This window comes from Sminthopsis crassicaudata, chromosome 3 (assembly GCF_048593235.1).
Source record: "Sminthopsis crassicaudata isolate SCR6 chromosome 3, ASM4859323v1, whole genome shotgun sequence".
Taxonomy (NCBI): Eukaryota; Metazoa; Chordata; class Mammalia; order Dasyuromorphia; family Dasyuridae; genus Sminthopsis; species Sminthopsis crassicaudata.
In genome coordinates, this window is record NC_133619.1 from 385565055 (window position 1) to 385584303 (window position 19249).

The 19249-nt window shown below is 32.8% G+C and overlaps 1 protein-coding gene across 3 annotated transcripts in view; it reads left to right on the forward strand.

Moving 5' to 3' along the window:
* Nucleotides 1-19249, forward strand: part of ARHGAP15 (Rho GTPase activating protein 15) — an 818431-nt gene that overhangs the window by 154618 nt on the left and 644564 nt on the right. For all 3 annotated transcript variants that reach the window (XM_074302035.1, XM_074302034.1, XM_074302036.1), the window contains exon 6: nt 6901-6990. In XM_074302035.1, the coding sequence (XP_074158136.1) occupies nt 6901-6990 (90 nt within the window). The remainder of the gene's footprint in view (nt 1-6900; nt 6991-19249) is intronic.

Genomic DNA, 19249 nt, shown 5'->3' on the forward strand with positions numbered 1-19249 from the left:
GAACATTTTTGGGGAATTCATTGCATCTTCATTGTAGTATTCTCTTTACTTTTGTCTACTCGTAATTTATTGTTTAAGTACTATAGATGGGAGAGGGTACAATTGTATACGAGAGCTTCTTTTCATTATCCTTTCTTCTAGTGTGATTTTGATTTTGACATTTGCTTTGATAATGCTCTGACTGAATAGGTAGCCAGCAACCCTGAAATGATGGCTCTGTTTTGAGAAGCACATAGCATAATAAAGATAGCTTTGACTTGAAACCAGGTGATTACAGAAAGATGTATCTTGTCTTTTACTGAACCTTACTTTCCTTATCAGTAAATAACAAAAAACAAAAAATAACACCTGAAACATTTACTTTATAGAGTTATTAGGAGAATCAAATGAGGCAACATAAAATATTTTATGAACTTTAAAGAACCATTTAAACATCAGATATGACTATTGGCTGTTAATCAAAAACATTTGTTGAATATCTATGTGCTAGACATTGTGCTAGACACTACAAATGCAAAAGTGATATAGTTCCTGCCACCAAATGGCTTATATTCTAATCAGTTATTTCTCATATATCAAAATAGCTTTTTTTTAAAAAAAAGATTAAAAATGTTTAATGACTTGTGAAACAATTATCTAAGGAAGTTAGAAACAAGGCTCTTTTGGGAAGTCCACAAACTCTGATTTTTTTTCATTTTGATAGAATGAAGCATATGTTTCAAACTTATAATGGAAACCTAGTTTCACTGCTCTCCTTTTTGCCTAACTTCACTTTGAAGATACTCTCAAGATATATGTTGCCTTACCTTGGATGACCATAAGTACTTAATAAATGCTTGTTGGATTGATCTTGTCAAGTTTTTCATAAAATTTCTCTTCTTTACCTAGTTGGTGCAGTGAATAGAATGCTGGACCTGGAGATGGGAAGACCTGAGTTAAAATCCCATTCTAGATACTCAGTTATATAATCATAGGAAATTCATTTAAATTCTGTCTGCTCAGTTTCTTCCATTATATAATGGAGATTATGGTAGCAGCTACATCATAGAGTTATTATAAAGATCAAATGAAATAATATTTTAAAGTGCTTTGCATGGTGCCTAATATATATCAGGTACTTAATAAATATTTGTTTTCTTTCTTTTACCTTTCAAATCCTACAATAAATATTGGCACAAATGGTATAATAACATTTTGCTTATGCTCATCATGAACATGTAAGTAACACAGGATTGCATATTTAGATCCGGTAGAGATGGCCCACTGTCCCATGAAATGATGGATAGATAAATAGATAGATGGATGGGCAACTAGATGGCACAATGGATAGTATGACTGGCCTGATTTTAGGAGGAACTGAATTCAAATCTAGCCTCAGAGCCTTAACTCCTTTTTGCCTCAATCTCTTCAGCTGTAAAACCTCCCAGATTTCTTGTGAGAATTAAATGAAACAATAATTATAAAGCACCTGGCATAGAGTGTTTAGTCAATATCTGACTCTTTATGATATGATGACTCTTTAGGACCATAGTAAGCCAGGCTCTTCTGTCCTACAGGGTCTGCCAAAGTCTGTTCAAATTCATGTTTGTTGTTTCCATGACACTATCTCTCCATTTCATCTTCTGTCACCCTTTTCTCCTTTTATCTTCAATCTTTCCCAGCATTTTCCAATGAATTCTGTCTTCTCATTTTGTGTCCAAAGTATTTAAGCCTCAGCTTCAGTATTCTAATGAATAGAGTAATAATATCTTTGACTATTGATAGATTTGATCTCTTCGTTGTCCAAAAATCTTCTTCAGGACACAATTTGAAAATGACAATTCTACAACATTTAGCTTTCTTGATAGTCCAACTTTCACAGTCCAACTGGAAAAATCAAGGACCTTTATGAGCAAAGTGATGTCTCTGCTTTTTTAAAATTCTGTACAGACTTGTTATAACTTTCCTTCCAAGGACTATCTTTTACTTTCATGTCTACAGTCACCATTTCCAGTGAGTTTTTGATCATAAGAATATAAAATCTGACACTGTTCCATTTTTTCTTCCTATATTTGCCAGGAACTAATAGGACCAGATGCCATAATCTTAGTATTGTTGTTGCTGTCATTTTATCTTAAATTTCATGCCAGCTTTTATACTCTCTTCTTTCACCCTTTTAAAGAGGTTTCTTAATTCTTCTTCACTTTTTGCCATTAGAGTGGTATCTTCTTCATATCTGAGATGGTTGGTATGTCTCCCAGAAATCAATTCTAGCTTTTGATTCACAGTCTGGCATTTTGCTTGATGTATTCTGTGCATAAGTTAAATTAAAAAGGTGACAAGTAAGCCTTGTTACACTTCTTTCCTAATGTTAAACCAATTAATTTGTTACATATTTAGTTCTAACCATCATTTCTTGACCCATATATAAGTTTCTTGGGAAACAAGATGATCTGGTATTAACAATTTTTTTGAAGTTGGTACAATTCATGGTGATCAACACAATTAAAATCTTTATTGTAGTCAATGAAACATTGTTTGTTTGTTTGGAACCACCTTACTTTCTCCATAATCCAGCTGAAGTTGCCAATTTGGTCTCTAATTCCTTTGCTTCTTCATTAACCCTCCTGCACTTCTGGTAATTCTCAGTTCACATTTGCTAACACCTACATTGCAAAATCTTAAGAATTACCTTGCTGTGTGTGGAATTCACAACTGTGTGACAGTTTGAACCTTCTTTGGCATTGCCCTTCTTAAGGATTGGGATGCAGAATGGTCTTTTCCAAGTCCAATGGCCAATGCTGATTTTCCAAATTTGCTGACATATTGACTAAAACACTTTTAACACTATCATCTTTTAGAATTTTAAATAGTTTACCTAGAATTCTGTCACCTCCACTATTCATATTGTTAATGCTTTCTAATGCCCACTTGACTTCACTGTCCAAAATATATGATAATAGATTCATAGCTACACTATTATGATTATCAATGATTTTTTTTTTGTATAGTTCTATATATTCTTGACAATTCTTCTTAATTACTTCTACTTTTATGAAGTCTTTACCATTTTGGTCTTTTATCATCCCCATTGTTGCATAAAACATTTCCTTTTTTCCTCCAATTTTCTCTACCAGATCTCTTGTCTTTAGTGTTTATTTTTTTCTTCTATTTCTTTGTAGTGTTCATTTTAGAAAGCCTTCTTTCTCTTGGCCATTATCTAGAATTCTGTTGGGTATATCTTTCCCTCTTCTCTTTACTTTTAGCTTTTCTTCTTTCCTTGGTTATTTGTAGCGCTTCATGAGACAGTCACTTTTGCTTTCTTGCTCTTTTTTTTCTTTGAGTTATTTTTGATTGATGCCTCCTGTACACTCTACTAGATCTAATCCCTTAAATCTTTTCATTACCTCAGTAGAAGTGATACTTATATAAAAGGGACATGATTTAGGTCATAACTCTATGGTATGACAGTATTTCCTACAAGAATTTCCTACTAATTTTTCAATTAAAGTTAAAATTTTGCAATTAAAAACTCATGATCTGAACCACAGGCTCTAGGTCTTGTTCACACAGCTAGGAAATGTTAAGTGTCTGAGAGCTGATTTGAATTCAGGTCCTACTGGCTTCAGGGTTGGTGCTCTACCGACTGCACCACTTAGCTGCTCCTCAAATAAGACTTTTAGCCCTATAATTAAAGAAATCTAGAAGTGTTACCGTATATAGGTGAATAACATCTTGACTTTGGTATGAAAGACTATACAAGGAGACAAAGTTTAGCTTTGATATATAAAAATGAGGAAAAATTATTATTGTAGCCAGATGTTTACAAGACAAACTACAGAATTATTGACCTTGGATAGTCCTTATTTATCAATAGAAAACTCACCCTTTTATACCCCCTTTTAGGGGCTGAAACATTTGAACGATTATCCACTGTCATGAGCCGTGTGCTGACCCATAGGAAGACAGCAAGGGGAGAAATTTGTTGAGTTTGTGCCTTCTTCTTAAAGATATCTTTTGGGTGGGGGGTACCAACCCTGGTATACTTTCTTAATATAGCAAAAAGAGTCTGTAATGATATAATGATTCAGATATAGTCTAGACTATATTCTATAATCCTTACCTTAGGAGTGTTTGAGAGTCCTAGATATGACTGAGGCATAAAGCATGAGAATCCTTATTCACAAAAGATTTTTACCAATGGTGTGAAATATTTCTTATACAGAGTCCAGATTGAAAAGAAATTTTTTCTTTTTATGGTTTTTATTGATAGTTTATGTTTTTATATTGCCTCAATTTCACCCTGTATTTGTCCAATTTATACTGCCTATTGGGTACAGGCAGTCCTAAATCATAGTGTTACTCATAATAAAGAATGAGGCTAGAGAACTGTAAGTACATCTAACCACTGATCAGGGCTGCATTATTAGGAAATCCTCACTATCCCTTAGCTTTCCATTAGTGAAAGTTCTGTTTCACTATTACAATCTATGCTTAAAATTAATCAAGCAATTCAAAGCCCACATCCTGGTACCTATAATGATGAATCAGTAGTGCTACTTTCATATATAAAAAGATAGACTTTAAAAAAAAATCTCTAAACTAGAGCACCTACCTCCCAAGGTCATTATGTGGATCACAATAAGTATAATAATTATAAGCATAAAGCACTTATGCATGGCATATAATAAGTACCATATAAATGCTGACTATTATTATGTGGTTTTATTATTATTTCTATGCTATTTTAGAATGATAATAAGCATTGTTAAAAGATTATTATATACAAATAAGTTGAAATTTTTTTTTACAACAAATTTGGACAATTCTTTAATTTCATAATATAATAGTCTAATGAAATGTAATTTTTTTAACACTGTCACATAAACCATCTGGCCTAAGTTGTGTAATGACTACTATTTTGTTATTTGTTTGTTTAAAGAAACTGGAAACAGAGGGAGTTCCAGAGCTTACAAATCAGATATTCTATGTTAAACTGAATCAGATTTTCAGGCTTCAGGTATAGCTTGTCCCTTGCTGGTACATGGTTATGTGGGAAGGCAAGAAATGGAACTAGAAACTAGGCTAGATCCCAGCCCCTACATGCAATATCTAATCATTCTCTTAGCTTTCCTTCTAAGAGATAAATGCATAGCTATGATCCTGAATTTTCACATTTAATCCAAAACCTCTCCTGTGCTCATAAGTTTCCAGGTCACTCTCCCAAATTGCCCATCAACTTATAAGAGCAATGAAGCTACTTTCTCAGAGACAATCCTAAGTTCCTGACATAATTACAAACATTTGTTTCCCCTTGCAACCTGCTCTGTGTGATAGAAGATTCTTGGCAATGTGATATACTAACATCCCGTTTTTGCCCACAATGTTCCAAGTTCCTGATATATGCCTATTATGACAATTATTTATTAAGATAAAATTGGCTTTGGAGTCATGGATCCTGAATTCTGTAACTTCTTATCTGTGTAATTTAGTGCCTGACATTTAACTTTTCTAGATCTTTTTCCTTTGGACTAGATAATTCTCCACATCACTTCCAAATTTGAGGTATAAGACCATATTAGGAAAGTAATGATCACAGAGATATATGATCCACTCTAAGTAAACATCGTATATGAAGATTCAATTGTAAAAAAAAAAAAAATGAAGTAATGGTTATTCATTGTTTTAAAAAAGCTTTATAAAAACTATAAATAATTGGATAGCATCCATTTAAATGACACATACCCCTAGTATATGTGAAAATTTAGTGATTTAATTTACCAAAAAAAAATGAAACTATAACAGTTTTTATTTTCTCAAATGACACAACCTTATGTTTCTTTAGTGAAGTTGATTAAATGAGAACATGTGTATGTTGTAGGATATATCTATCTATCTATCTATCTGTCTGTCTATCTATCTATCTATCTATCTATCTATCTATATGTTGTAGGGGTGAGAGAGACAGACAGACAGAAGACAGAGACAGAGACAGAGAAAGGGAAGAGAGAGATTCAAATTATTCCTTAGAGTAAATGAATTGTTGAGAGGATTTAACATTTCTAGTTTTATAATTGATGAATTTTAAGGCTCATTTAATTGCACTAAGGAAAAAGGGCAAATTTCATAAAATAACAGAACTAAAATTGGAAGAGAACAAAGATTTATATAGCATCTACTAAGCAATAGGCACTGTGCTAAGTGCTTTATAAATACCTCATTTAATCCTCACAACAATTCCAAAGGTGTTATTGTCCTCATTTTGCCTTAATGGAAACTGAAGCTATCAGAGGTTAATGACCTACCCGTAGTCATACAGCTAATAAGGTTCTAATACCACATTTTTAGTTGTTTTTCTGACTTAAAACCCAGTTCTCTCTTCACTGTATCACCTAGCTGGAGTAATGGTGTAACATTTCAAATGAGGAAACAAGAGAATTAGAAAGATAAATGTTAATACAGGTCTCTTTAGTAGTCAACATTTTTCACAAGACCACAATATCATCATATCTAGACCAGAGAACTCTAGAACTTATCAGTTCTGCTAATTATTGAAACAAGTTTATTAATAGCAATATGTATAGGATTGGGAAAGTAGTCAGAATTAGAGAAAAAGTAGCATATCAAGATGTCATAATTTCACCCATTCCTTTAATTATCTTTTTTATTACATGGAAATTCAGAATTCATCTTAAGTATTGTTCTTAATTATGTGTTGTGAAAATAATCATAAATTGGGGTCCCTAAAATTGTATTTTTACTAGAAACATGATATCTGTGTATATATGCATATGTAATATGTGAACATTATAATGCTAGGAAAAAACATTATGCTATTCAACTAATAACAGAAAAGTATTGAGCTTTAAAATGTCACCTTGTTTTTAAAAACTTTTTATTCATGTTTAATTTTGTTTGTAGAAAACTGGGAGCAAACCAGAATGTCTGGATTTATGTGGAGCACAAATTGAATGGACCAAAGAAAAATCAAGCAGAAAAAATGTCTTTCAGGTAAGTATATTGTAAATATTCAATTTATTAGTGTCTGCTTTTATGAATATGAATTCTTTTAAGTCAATTGCTAGTTACTCCTGTTTAAAAGTTTTAGTAGCTATGAATTAATTGAGTAAAAATCATCTTTTATTGTTGTTGCTTCCATTTTTAGGGCTTTTTAATGAATAAAAGCTTTGGTGACTGAGTCCTATCAAACACTAAGGATGTGTTGATTTGTTGATTAATGTTCTGTGTGTATTCAATTGGTTTTTGTAAGTTGGCAGGTAATTGTTTTGGGTTTATGCCTAGAATTCTTGACCTAAAGAGCCTTAATAAATAGAAAGTTCCCAAGATGCTTGTACAAGTTGAACTCCAACTGTGTATGGTTACCTTGTTGTTGTTTTATAGAAAAATAGAAATTGCTATTTATGCTTGTGATTTCCTCAGTATGTTCACTGGTGGGAGATGGTAAGATAAAAGGGAACCAGAATTCATAAAGGAAGTTATTTCTATATTTGAGAAAATTGCATTTAACAGAAAACAAGCAACTGTGTTTACATGGAATATATATATTTGTATGTGTATGCAGTATCCAAACTTAATCCCTTGAAAAGATAAAATTCTAAATTACAAAGGCTTACATATAATTAGACTCTTGGAGTGGAATAATTGATGAACCTAAGATATGATTGCCCTCATCCAAAAAAGTATCACTCTTCATCTCATCATTATGTGTGATTTATTTTCATTTTAGGTATCCAATAACTTGTTATTTACCTAAGTAGTCCATAAATGGTATCCTTAGTATTTAGAATGGTATAGGCACATAGTAGGCACTAAATAAATATTTGCTGACTTACTGTTTGAAAATATTGTGCTCCTCTTCCAATTGCTTTTTTTCTTATTTATCTATATGAATATTATGTCCTCTTAACTGTCATCTCCACCTCCAAGTAAAATGTATGCATTTCTTTGAGAACAGCATCTATTTTTCATTTTGTTTTTATATAATATACACCTAGTAGTTTAGCACTTTTTTTTTTTTTACATTTAGGGGTATAATAAATGCCAATTGTTGATAAATTAATAGTCATACTTTAAAATGGAAAGACTGTGTGATTTACAAATGTAGGGTATGCTTGAATTAGGCATTTTATTATCTCTGTATGAGGAAACAGATTGTCATGGCCAAATAAGACATCACCAAATGCCCAGACTTCTGATAATGAGTTCTTTCTGTACTTAGATAGGTTGATTCTAGAAAAGTCAACATGGATATTGCTAGAAATATATCTGAAGCTCTTAATTTGTAAAATCTGGCAGAATTTGCACTCCCGACCATAGCCTTCTAAAATCCAGAGTCAAACATACACTAAGCAAGATAAGACACTGGGACAAGTCTTTGTGGAGAATTAGAGAAAGGCTTCCAGTATGTAGAATAAAATTTCTCTGAAAAATTTTTAAAAGTCCAGCAAGAATTATGAAGCATGAGAGAATATATATGACTTTTAAGCTCTTTATTTCTAGATGTGATTATAGATATGTTGGAGTATATTGGGGTAAATAAAGAATGTTATCTACTAAAGACTATAGCAAAGAAAAAGCTTTGCATTTTTCTACCCTGTACAGATCTCACATGCTATTCTTTTTCATTCACATGAAACTTCTTTGTTCTTATTTTAATTTTTACTTTGTCCCTCTTTTATCAACTTATCTATATGTGGCTACTTCAAAATTTAATCAATTCTCCTTTACTATAGCAGTAAGGTACCCTGAACTCTGTTAGGATCCATGATAAAATATATGTTCTCACTAATTAATTTTGGGAGGAAGAAAGCTTAAAAAACAGAATAAGAAGCATTTTTTCTTCTTTTATTTTGTTTATATTTATTTTATTATCTGTATTACTATATTATAAATTTATTGAAGAGAGGGACAAGGTCTTAATAAATGCCTATTGGTTGATTGAACTTTATATCCTGCAGAGTACCTAGAATGTCTTACGTTTAATAGGTTCTTAGTTAAAGTTTGTTGAACAAATTTATGAATGGACACAATGGTTATAGAGTAAACCCTTAAAAACAAAACCTTAAGCAAAAAGTATTTTTGCAAATGTCAGAGTTCTGGTTCTATTCAATATAAATTTTATAAAATCTTTTACGTGTATTATTGGGGTGGATCACATCTTTTTTTTTTTTTTTTTGATGTTGAAAACACATGAATACAATGGATTAAATAAAAGTCTGTAATATCCATCTATTGATGTAGCATTATAAATGGCATTCATAGTTCTGTTAACTAGGAAAAAAATAAAAAAAGGATCTAGAAGGATTTGCCAGAGAGCTAAATCTAGATGACTTGCATCAATATTTGATTAGATACATTAGCTGGCCTCCCTCAAATGATCAGAATAAACATGATTATATCTCAAAAACATGTATTAAAGCATTGTTGGATGTTTTGAATGTGTGTGTGAATATGTGTGTGTGTGTGTATGTGTGTATGTGTGTGTGTGCCTGCGTGCATGGATTTCATTACCTACAGAATAATAAAGTGTTTGTTCCTGGCTGAAATAAGACCATGATGACTTCAGCTGATATGTGACATTAGAAATAGCTTTAGAATTCCAAGTTTGAATTAGACTTGGTGTTCAATCTGAGGCTATGAATTATAGATTACAGATAGCAAATGACTATTGAGATTTTTGGTTCAAGAAAAATCAAAGAAGCAAAATTAGAAGTAATTTTAAATTTAGAAATCTATCTTGAAAAAGCAGATGGATTACCAATTATATACCACCGTAATTAGAGTGAATGTAGGGAAATGGAACAGGAAATTAATAGGAAAAATCATTGTCTGTGTAAGATGTGCTTGAAAAACTCAGGAGCGCCCATGTGCTCTACTAAGCTAAGGCATTTCCTGCATTTGCATATATTGTTGGGTCACATGAATTTATATATTCCTAGTTTATCTTCATAGAGTAAGCATTTAGTCTTCTGTTTCCTTTACCATCAAAGTTCCATCAAAGTCTAAACGTGCATTTGATATTTCTTAAAATAGTAGGGAGTAGTACAAGAGCGCTAACATTAATTAAGTATTAATGTATAGCCACTGAACAATCCTGAATAAATCATATTGATATCCACAGGGCTGTTTTCAGAGAATCCTATAGCTTATCAACAGCAAAAGTGATTCTTCTTTACGGATATTATTTCACACAGAAATGGAAAATTTGTCAAAAATGTGTTAGTAGTTCAGCAATAGGTTCCACATATCTGATAAATTTAATTCCACAAACATTTATTTAACATCCATGATGTCTAAAATACTTTAGTAGATATTGTAGGGGCAACAATGATTTTTACCCTCAAGAAGCTTACATTTTAATAGAAAAGGAAATGCATATAAACAAATAGCTGCAATACAAAATAGAATATGAGTATTCAATTCAATTTAACAAATATATTTTGAGGAACTACTATTTGTATGGTATTGTACTGTCCAAGGTTTTGCAGATACAAAGGTTAAAAATAATGTGCCCTCTAACTTCACAGAGATAACAATTACCTTTACAGAAAGTATTATAGAAGATAAAATATGATAGTGTTGAAAGAACCAGTTAAAGTTCTATTTGAGGAGAGAGTTAATACTTTTATCTGAAAGAAAGAAAAGGAAAGAGTTACAAGAAGCTTTCTGGATAAGGGAGTATATAAAAAAAGAGGCTAATCATAAAGGGAAATGAAGATTGAAGGATTTGCAGTAATTTTTCATTTTCAGGTCTGTTTTTGTGTACCTGAGTTGTGTGTGACAGACTTCATGGCTACAAAGGGCAAGTTAATTTCTTAACTATTTTTCTTTTTTTTTTGCTTTTTGTTTGTTTAACTCTGCATTTGTTATGACCAACAAGAACTATGGCATGTTTAAAGATGTCAGAGACCCCATTTAGCAACAGAGTGATTTGCAGTGAAGTACTGAACCTGTTTGCCTGGTTAACGAATGTGATACACTAGGTTTTCATCAGAGGAGGGGTATATAAAAAGATTTGTGTTTGAATCACATGCTTTAAACATTCTTGCTAAGTGCTAGTTTGCTCTTTGTTGTTTAGCCTGAAATTTAAAGCACTGAGGATTAAAAGGATTACAACATAATCTTAAATAATCCTGAATGTCATTTACAGAGAGACAGTTGTAATAACTAAATAAAACCATGTTAAGGGATGGCAGTATTGTCAGGCTGTATCTGAAACTGAAGTACTACCCCTACCACCTTCTTCACTCTTCTATCCTGACATAATTACGCATTTTAGATTTCTCTGGAAGGGAATTACCACTATGAAGTAGGACATAAAGCAAAAGGAACAATGGCTAATGTAAGTCTCAAAGGTAAATGCATATTCTATCCCCTAGTTCTCACTTAGAAATGATTATAGAATTTGACTTTCAAAAAAAAAAAAAAGTTCCTGAAATCATCATGCTTTCTGACTCTGACATAAAAATACAGGGAAGCATATGTAGCAACTATAAAATCTCTGTCCTGAGCAGTGAAATCAGTCTGAATGTCTGAAATATGAGAGTCAAAAGCTAAGCAGCCTTTTCCTAAGTGGTTATCTCACCTTCTTGCCCCCCACTTGTGCTATCACTGCCTTTAGGCATCTAGGTGGGTCATTGGCTAAGGCACTGACCAAATAGTCAGGAGGATCTGGATTCAAATTGGACCTAGGACACTTACCATTTAGTGGTCAGTCTCTGGCTCCAAACTCCTAGCAGGTATCAAGGCCTTCCCTTGAAAAGGGGTTAAGGAATCCATTCTTGTTTCTTTAGGAGAATCATTTATGTGGAGTCACCTGGATGTATGTAACCTATACAGAACAACAGGATCCCTAACCCCCCAGCCCCTACTTATGTATAGGTTATAGAAAGCATATAAATTAAATACAAAAATATAAGGTAACCTGTGAATAGAAAACACTAATAGATAAGGGGAAGGAGTGTGGGTGACTAAGAAAGGCTTCCCTCGTAAGTAACACTTAACTGGGTCTTAGAAGAAACCTGATTCAGTGGGCAGCTGTGTGGACTCTACCATAGTATCTCTCTGGTTAGATTTACTCAAAATTGGATAGAAGGTTACTATTACGGTAGAAGACTGAAGTCACTATCATTTCAGTTGTAGAAATGCAACCTCTAGGTCTCTAAGTAATTAATAATAACAAGGAAAATAAAATTGGGAATTCTCATATGATACTTGAAGCTTAATTTATTGCTAATTTTTGAGAATTGTTGCTCTGTCATCATAATTATTAATTTCATAAAAACTGCTATTTATATAACACTTTAAGAGGTTTGCAATATGCTTTATAAATATTATTATAGACTTATGACAACAGTGGGAGGTAGATATTATTTTTATAGGAGAGGAAATTGAGATTGAAGGAAATTAAAGCTTCTTATGTCTGAGGGTAGGTCTGAACTCGACTTCCTGACTCTAGTTCCAGCACTCCAAATACTGTCGCACTTACCATCTTCTCTGTGTGTGTGTGTGTCTCTCTCTGTCTCTCTCTATTTCTCTTTCTTTTCCTCTTTTCCTTCCTCACTTTCTCCCTCTTCACTTATGTGGATGTATGTATTTTAAATATATGAACACAATGTACAGAAGGGAGTATGGAAGGGTATGATAAAGAGTAAGTCTCAGAACCAGAAAAACTCGGATTCAAGTCCAGTTCAAGTCTAAATTTTAATAAGTTGTTTAAGATTGTAGCTCCTCAGCTGACTCTTTAGGACCTAAACTGTGGAATAGTTTCAGAGTTCCAGGAATATACTTATTTTCTACATGTTTATTATTTCTTTTGTACCCTTATAGAATGTGATGAGTCTAATGTATACTAAAATTAAACCTGCCATTGATAGGTATACCTTTGAACATAATTTGATAGCTGGATCAGATGTGTATTTTTATTTCATATTTTGAGAAGTATATAAGTTTATTAATTATAAGTTATTTAGTAACACTTAGGAAATCATTATTCAAATAAAAAGAAAAAAACTATTAGTGTTATGGTTTTATCCATTTCCTTTACTTAGAAGTGGCAATTTAAAAGGAACCTAAGTTTTACTATTTTTTTTCTCTCATTCTTTAATATATAAAGTTAGGGTAAATGCAAATAATGAATCTTCATATTCATTGTGACATTTCATTTAAGTACGTAAATTTGGCTTTGTTTTAGAGAATCATAGTATCTGAGAAAACATGAAGGTAAAATAGAATAAAGAAATATTGCCTAATCAGGTGTGATTTTTTCACTCTTCGATGTGGTTCAAATCTTTTTATTGATCTATCATGTCTTATTCAACATGATCCAGTGTAAAGAATATTGTAGGAGATTTGAGTTTTAAATCAGGATATATGTGCTTTAAGTAATATCTATTTTTAATATTATGTATTATTTATAATTATACAGAAGATCAATTACTTTGGCAATGAGAAAGAAAAAAAGAGGTGTCTACTTCATTCTTATGCTCAAGTAGTAGAGCAATAATTCCTTCTGACTAAGGAACAACCAATATACAGGCTTTTTTGTATGAAAGTGTTATTTTTATATAAATAAAAATTATCACCAAAAGTAGGAAATGGAAGGGACCTTAGAACTAAATTTATCCAGACCTACTAATATGAGAAAAATGAGACTCAAAGATGAGCATTGTGGTACCCAAAGTCACAAACTTAGTAAAGATGAGAAGTCAGAATTTGAGCCCTCTGAGGTGTTCTGGGTCTCTCTCCTTTGATTGTTCCACTTTATCATGATATTGAATTTCAATCATATGTGAAGGAAAGAAATTCTGAAAAGAAGAAACATGAAAAATATGACTATTCCAATCACCTAGTCAATACTGAAGGGAAGTCACAACTTGAATGTGAGGCAGTCAAGACACTGGTAATAGGGGAGAAATAATCCAGTTGCTTTGACACTGAGTCATCAAGAAGATGTGGTTTTTAAATATAAGATTCAGATGGAATAGAGGGAGAAAAAATTAAATGTTAGGGGGAAAAGTGTCAAATTATACCCCAAACATGTATTTCATAGGGTCATAAATTTAGAATTGAGTGCACTTTAGAGATCACTCCCTCACCCCCAGTCTTTTATAGATGAGGAAACCAAAGCAGAAGAGACTTGCACAATATCACACAGGTACTAAGCAGCAGGGACAAGATTTGATATTTTGTCTTCTGACTGTGTTAAGTGAATTTTTTTTTTTCCAATGAGGTGTTTGACTCCTCTTCTCAAAATTTCATCTTAGAACTAACAATTTAAGAATAGATTCAATTGTACTCATACCTATACTAATGTTTAAAAAAAAAAAAAGATGTGGAAAATCTTCAGTAATAAAATCATGGGAGCTAGAGCAGAGATTCTCATCTGTTCTTTTGTAAAAAAAAAAAAAAAAAAAAAAAAAAAAAAGAATCTATAGCAGCAGCAAAAAAGCATTCCCTCTAGTAGAACATCTTCGCCTCAAAGACAAAGACAATTTTAGTTTTGTCTTTATTTCTCTAGTGCCTAGCACAGTCTGATACAAAATGTTAATATTTTGAATAAATGTTTGTTAAATTAAATTGAATTGAATGTCTTGCATTTTTGACCACCTGACTGAAGTGCCGCTGCCATCTGGTGACTCTACACCTATATTTCAGGCTCAGTTTTTTTTTGGACAGGAGAATAAGGCTCTTTTGGAAGTTGAATTGGAAAGTCTAAAGGTATGAAATGAAATACTGCATAAAATTTTCTTTTAAAATATTAGAGGTAATAAGAAAAATATGGAGGTTGTGCTAGTTTCCTTTAGGTCCTCTGAGTAATTTGGGAGGAGCGCCATTAGTACATGGGAAGGCTTTCATATAAATAATTTCATCATTTCATTAATCTCTAAAAGATATATTATTGCATTGCTTTAATTGCATTTCAGAAATGCTAGCAAAAGGAGACTAATTTGATGTAATGGAGACTGACAATGCAAGTATCAGTGAATAATCTTCCCTCTTCTTTACTAAGAAAATACTCCTTTTATTTCCCTTAGTTCTTAAATGATGTTAATAGATATAAGCAAGCTCTCAATTTTCTAAGATAGTTAAAGGTGTGCATGTTTCCTGTTATAGTAGCTTAGCTCATTATTTAACTTTTCTGAGCAGATAATCCACAGCTTGGAGATTCAATGGATCTAGAGTCAGATAGCATTGAGTTCAAATTCAAATTCATACACTTATTAGCTCTTTGTACCCGGGCAAGTTGGTAAACTCTATTTGTCATCATTTCTTCAGCTATAAAATAGGAATAGCAATAGTACCCATCTTTCAGTATGGTCAAATGAGATAAAATTTTAAAAAATTAACTCTGCTTATTTTATAATTATTGTTTTTTTTTTTAAAACAATTCCTATCTATAGAGTTAGAAGTTTCATAATATTCTACTTTCCTAGAAGAGAGACGTACACAAGCTTTCCCTTCCCTTTTCTTCCCTATCCTTTTCCCTTTCTCCTTTCTTTTCTTCTGGTTGTTAGGATTCGACTACAAAATGAACTTGTGATTGGGGGGGGGTATGTGTGTGTGTGTGTGTGTGTGTGTGTGTGTGTGTGTGTGTGTGTATTTATATTAACTTAAATACACAAAACTGCCAATTAAATAAAAAAGTTGATGATGTCCAGGGACTATCTACAGGGCATGTTCTTTGAACAGTTTTGTTGCTGTTTTTATTTTTTCCCCCATAGCAGACAAGGGTATCCATTCTACATGCTCATCTTCATTTTTATTTAACAAATATGCTTCATATATTTATCTATTTCATGCCTAATATGATTTTTATGATGAACAAGTTTCCTCCAGAAATAAAAAAGAGAGAGGGAAGAATAATATTTAAGGTTTAAAACTTTTTAAATAATTAGAACCAATAATCAGTATTGCATTTGTTCCTTGTACAATAGGATAAAATAAAATCATTTTTTGATGGAGAAGAATCACTGGAAGATACATGTCTAAAGCTATTCAGTTTTAGAAATGTAAAGTAATGAAGCTGGATTTGAAGGCAAGAGAAGGAGAATATACTCAGAGTGTTTTATATTGCTACAAATCACTGAACAGGAGAGAAATCAAGGGGCAGTGGTGAATAAAACTCTAAAATCTCAGTGCAGGACTTAAAGCAGTAAGAGGAAAACAACAGAACAGGCACACATATAAACAAAGGCTGGAATTGAATGCAGAAAAGCTCTAACTCTAAGATGAAAGGAAGATGCTGGTACTTGTAAAGCACTTGCCAGAATGCTATTAGGAGTCCCTGCCATTTTATTGACTAAATATGCTCTTAAAAATGTGGAGGTGAGAAAGGTGACAGACAAGGGGGTGGAAATGATCGCAGCCACTTGAGTATTCCAGGTATTTGAAGGTTTGATGCTTAGTCTTAGCGAAAGAGGAAATTGAAATGTGACCTCTGATAGACAAAGAACTGCCCAGATGTTAGGATGAAATAGAAGGACTGAGGAGACTTGAACTGTTTTCAGATCACAAATCAGTATGTTGTTGACTAGAGCTCAGGCAAGTACAAACAATGCAGGGGTTCTGTTAGATTTCTTTACGATAGAGGGCTGTTAACTTCTTGGCGCTAGCAATTTTACCAGCAATTGACCTTACATCCCATTAACAGTGATAGAAGAAATGCCCCAAACCCTGACTCCCTGGGTATCCATATACAATTGCAACAATTCAGTGTGCCAAAATACAGCTATTTATACAAACTACTTTAAAAAGAAGAGAAAAACACAGATGTGGTGAATTCTAAGGTCTCACTGAAGAACTAAGAGTTATACTACCTCTCCCACTTAATTCTAGTCCCAAGTCACTTAGGAACTAATGAAACTTTATCTTCTTTTGATTTCCAGTACTTAGGATCATAAGTAGATCGTAGAAGCCATTTTGCAGAAGAAAAAGCTGATATAAACTAAGTGATTTGCCCAGGGATCACAGAGGCTTTAAGTGGCAGAGATAGTTTTGGATCCAGATTTTCAAGCTCCAGGACCAGTGTTCTTTCCACTATACCATATTCAAATCATAGTATACTTTCAATATTCCCAGAAGCTCAGGTATGGGCATCCAACCAGAGATTTTTTTGAACCTCTTATATATCAATAATGTAAAGTGAGGTAGAATTCAAAGAAGGGCTTGAGCTTTAACAAGAGCCAATTTTTAATGTGCTCCCTGATATTTAAGGGATACCTTTCTTAATGACTCCATATAGAATTATCTATAGAAACTCATTAAAAAACAACCACTTTATTTTTACTTAGATAAATTGACAGTAATTTCTTGAGGTACTTTGAAGACGAGGTGGCAAGTAATCATGTGAACTACTTGTCTTTTGACAACTACACCATACAGTTCACAACTGCAGATACCATTTATCCATCAGACAGGAAAACAATTGTTTCAAGCCAAGGCATTTTCTGAGCTATGAAAACAAACCTCAACTGCAGTTAATGGGTAATGTACATGGAAAGACCTGTGTTGAGGGGTGGGAGATGTCAAAGGGCATATACACAAAAATTGATAACTTGGAGTGACCTATAGGTAAACATGGGGAGAAGGACTAAATTCATTAGAAACACTTTTGACCTACTTAGAAAATTAACCATTGTTCTCTTATGAATATGTGAAATGTTAGCAGACTAGCACATAGAACTGCATCATTCACAAAAACACATTGCTGCCATCTGGTGGCTAGTCGGCATGTCAACACTGACTTTTCCCCTAATTTGATTTCACTGAGAAGGTCCTCCTGTGAACTTTTACAAGAGAGAGCCTTTATTCAAGGAAATCCCCCTGTGAAATCCTATCTGAAGCCAAAATAGTTTACCTGCCGGCAGCTTTTCTCCTCCAATCCACAGGCATCTGGATTGACTTGTGAGTGCGGAGTCGAAAGAGACAGATGCAAAAACTTGGAGTCTTCTGTTCTGAAAGTGAAGCAGTTTTGGCAAGGTTTACTCAAGGAAATGGGATCTTTTTGGCTGCAGGTGGACAGCCAATTTTATTTACATTCCTTCCAATTGGCTATTAAGTGTCTGTGGGGGGAAAGAGGGCAATGTCTGATTTGATAAGAAGATTGCTATTGAAACTAAAGATGAGCTATTTTGCCGAGTTGAGAATTCACTTGAGATTCTCAAATCCTTAGTTTAGATCCAAATTTGAATCTTTCTATACTCATGTTTATTAGATTTGGCTCTGGAAACACATATTTTCTAGGATTAAAGGAAAAAAGATTTAAAGGACTAACATAAAGGTTTTGATTTCTTCCTGTTCATAAAATAGTCCTCACAAGCCTTTCTAATGAGTTAAGTGTTAATGAATCAAAAAACATATGGAGCAAGTTTCTTTTGAAATCCATATGAATTTACATATTAAGGGGGATATCTATAATCCTCATTGGAGGTTTTGTTAAAACTTGAAACTATAATTTAGGACATTTTGCCTATACTAGAATGCCAGTTCATTAACTCATTCCTAATTGTAACCAGTTATCACAAGATGGTTATTATTAAGCTAGTTATGTTTTAATGATGTAAAAGCTAGATTTTCTTCAATGAAAATCTAGACGCATTCAAATATGTGTTCCTTAATTGTTTTAATGTTATGAATCATGGAGAGTTAATTAACATTGTTCTTGGTTGAAGGTATTTGAAGCCTACAGTAATTTCTTGAGGTATTTATTCAAAGGTACTTTGAAGAGGTAGCATGTAAATTGGAATGAGTGCTAGACTTTGAGTCAGAGACAAGGCAATAAGTATCAGCTATGATTCTCATCAGCTATATGATGTTGCACAAGGTATGTGAATTCTATGTGCCTTGATAAAATGAAACAATTGAACTAAAGTCATCTTTAAGGAATTTATTATAAAATTTGTTATAATAATAATGAAAATAACTGACATTTATAAAACATTCTCTATGTGTCCTGAACTGTGCTAAGTGTTTCACAGTTATCTCATTTGGTCCTCACAACAGCCATGAGGGGTATGTGCTATTATGATCCCCGTTTTACAGATGGGGAAACTGAGGCAGAGGGTAAAGTTACTTGCCTAGGCTCACACAGCTAGGAAATGCCTGAGACTGGATTTGAATTCAGGTCTTCTTGACTTCTTGACTCCAGATTCTGTGCTCTATTCCCTAAACCTAAATAGTTGCCTTTATAATTTGATTTATGTTCTTATCATATGATGAAAAATTTAGTAATTAATATACCTTATCCATA